Consider the following 1,874-nt stretch of genomic DNA (forward strand, 5'->3'; position numbering starts at 1 on the left):
TTGAACTTGACGACGATGAGTACTCTCAAATAAATACTTTTTTGAAAGTAAGGCAAGTCGAAAAAAATGCAAAGAAGATAGTGCCGCCAATTCGATTCCATTAAAGTCTAATCATTTCATTTGAGCTTGTGAAACGAATTTGACCTAAAATGACCAAAATCGATCTTGATGATTTTACTAAGACAAATACCCTAGCCGAATTACATCCATTTTGGCCAACTTTGAGGCATCCAGTGTGTTACAATGATCTTTCTTTGATTTGTCCTAGCAACCGTCTTTGAGACCCCGAATGATCCAGATTCAACCAATAATAAGGTACGGTAGGGACAACATTCTGACAAAGATGCATCGAACTTTAAAGCAATAGTGTGCGTTTTTACTGATTACAACCCGAGTGTGGATGGACGGCGGATTCAAAACGATGAGAGTTATAAAATATTCAAGTAATTGCATATGTGGCACAATACATGCTTTTTTCAAGACCAATGTATGGCCTCAATCCAGAGGACTTGTCCATATGACTAACTGCTATTTGTGTTCTTTATATTGCAAGTTCTTTTCTTCGTATATGTTGTTTTATTTAATAAATTGATATCTTGTTCCATTTCAGAAGGAAAATAGTTTTAGTAGAATTCGTAAGATTTGGATTACGGCTTTTTCCTTGATACATTTAAAATAAAAGTATATTCAGCAGTTGATTGGTTATTGGCAATTACTATGGTAATTGAGATATTGAAGAAATGTAAATACAGTCAGACCGATACTAAAGATAACTTGAAAACTTTAAAATCAATGTCACAGATGTCAAGCTCTAGATGAACGTGTAAAACTTATTATTTATGGAGGCATCATTGAACAGCAGACATGAAAACGTCAAGGAAAAAGCTTTTCCTAATAACACTGTGTGTTATATTAATGTTCTTATTCAGTAAAGTCTCAAAAGTGGAATATGTCGAACTTAACATCGTGCAAAATACGGAATTAAGATGGACTATTCTTGTTACTCTAAATTACGCATTTCTAGATTTTTTCTATAATTGGCTTTGGCATTTCGATAAACTTTCTTTACGGAACAATATCATCGTGATAGCCGAAGATAAACAGGCGTTTCATGAACTACAAAATATTACAAGAGACAATATCAGAGTCTGGTTAAGCAGAAAAAGCGACTCAAATTCAAAAGCGGCTCTGAATTTTAATTCATATCAATTTCTACAACTTATGCGGGAACGACCTGGACATATTTTAGCAGCATTACAAGAATCAACGTATGTGCTTTTTAACGATGTTGATACGGTATGGAAGTCAAATCCACTTCCGTATCTACACTTAAACGATTCCGTAGAAAGTTATGACATTTTAGCTCAAATGGACGGCGGCGGTTTTTGTGCTGGATTTTTAGCATTTCGGAAAACAAACAGAACATTAGAATTTATAAAAGAATGGGGCACTCGTTTACGGTTGAAACGAGGAAAAAATGATCAAATGATTTTTAACGAGCTGGCATCGGAGGGCTTTGCCGCAACACGAATCAAAGGTCTCGACAGCGCGTATTTTCCGGACGGACAAAAATACTTTCAAAAGTATAGCAGCGAGCAAAGACGAAACGTTGTGGTCGTGCATAATAATTTCATTTTGTCACATGATAGCAAGCTACAACGATTTGAAAAGTTTGGATTGTGGAACTTGTAATCAAAGAGCCATATATTGTCCACTATCGAAAGGCGAAGGGGATATCACAGGCGTTCAAAGTTTGTAAAACGTATCACGAAAAAACGTAGTTAATTACAAAATGAAGTATGGCAAATTGCAAAGAGTGTTAAAACTAAAATATAATACTGCTGGAACCCTTCAACAAAATGATGATATTTACT

At 35.1% G+C, this 1,874-nt stretch overlaps 1 protein-coding gene across 1 annotated transcript; it reads left to right on the top strand.

Annotated features, from left to right (window-relative positions):
• Window positions 1-915: 915 nt before the first annotated feature.
• LOC128246064 (uncharacterized) lies at window positions 916-1,874 on the top strand. The gene has a single exon (XM_052964270.1). It carries the CDS (start codon window positions 916-918, stop codon window positions 1,690-1,692), a length of 777 nt encoding a protein of 258 aa, XP_052820230.1. The 3' UTR covers window positions 1,693-1,874.

Source organism: Mya arenaria, chromosome 9 (assembly GCF_026914265.1).
Source record: "Mya arenaria isolate MELC-2E11 chromosome 9, ASM2691426v1".
In the NCBI taxonomy this organism is placed as follows: domain Eukaryota; kingdom Metazoa; phylum Mollusca; class Bivalvia; order Myida; family Myidae; genus Mya; species Mya arenaria.

What these genes read in the sequence shown, in the direction of transcription:
- LOC128246064 (XM_052964270.1), top strand. Translation starts at nt 916, where the DNA reads ATGTTCTTATTCAGTAAAGTCTCAAAAGTGGAATATGTCGAACTTAAC.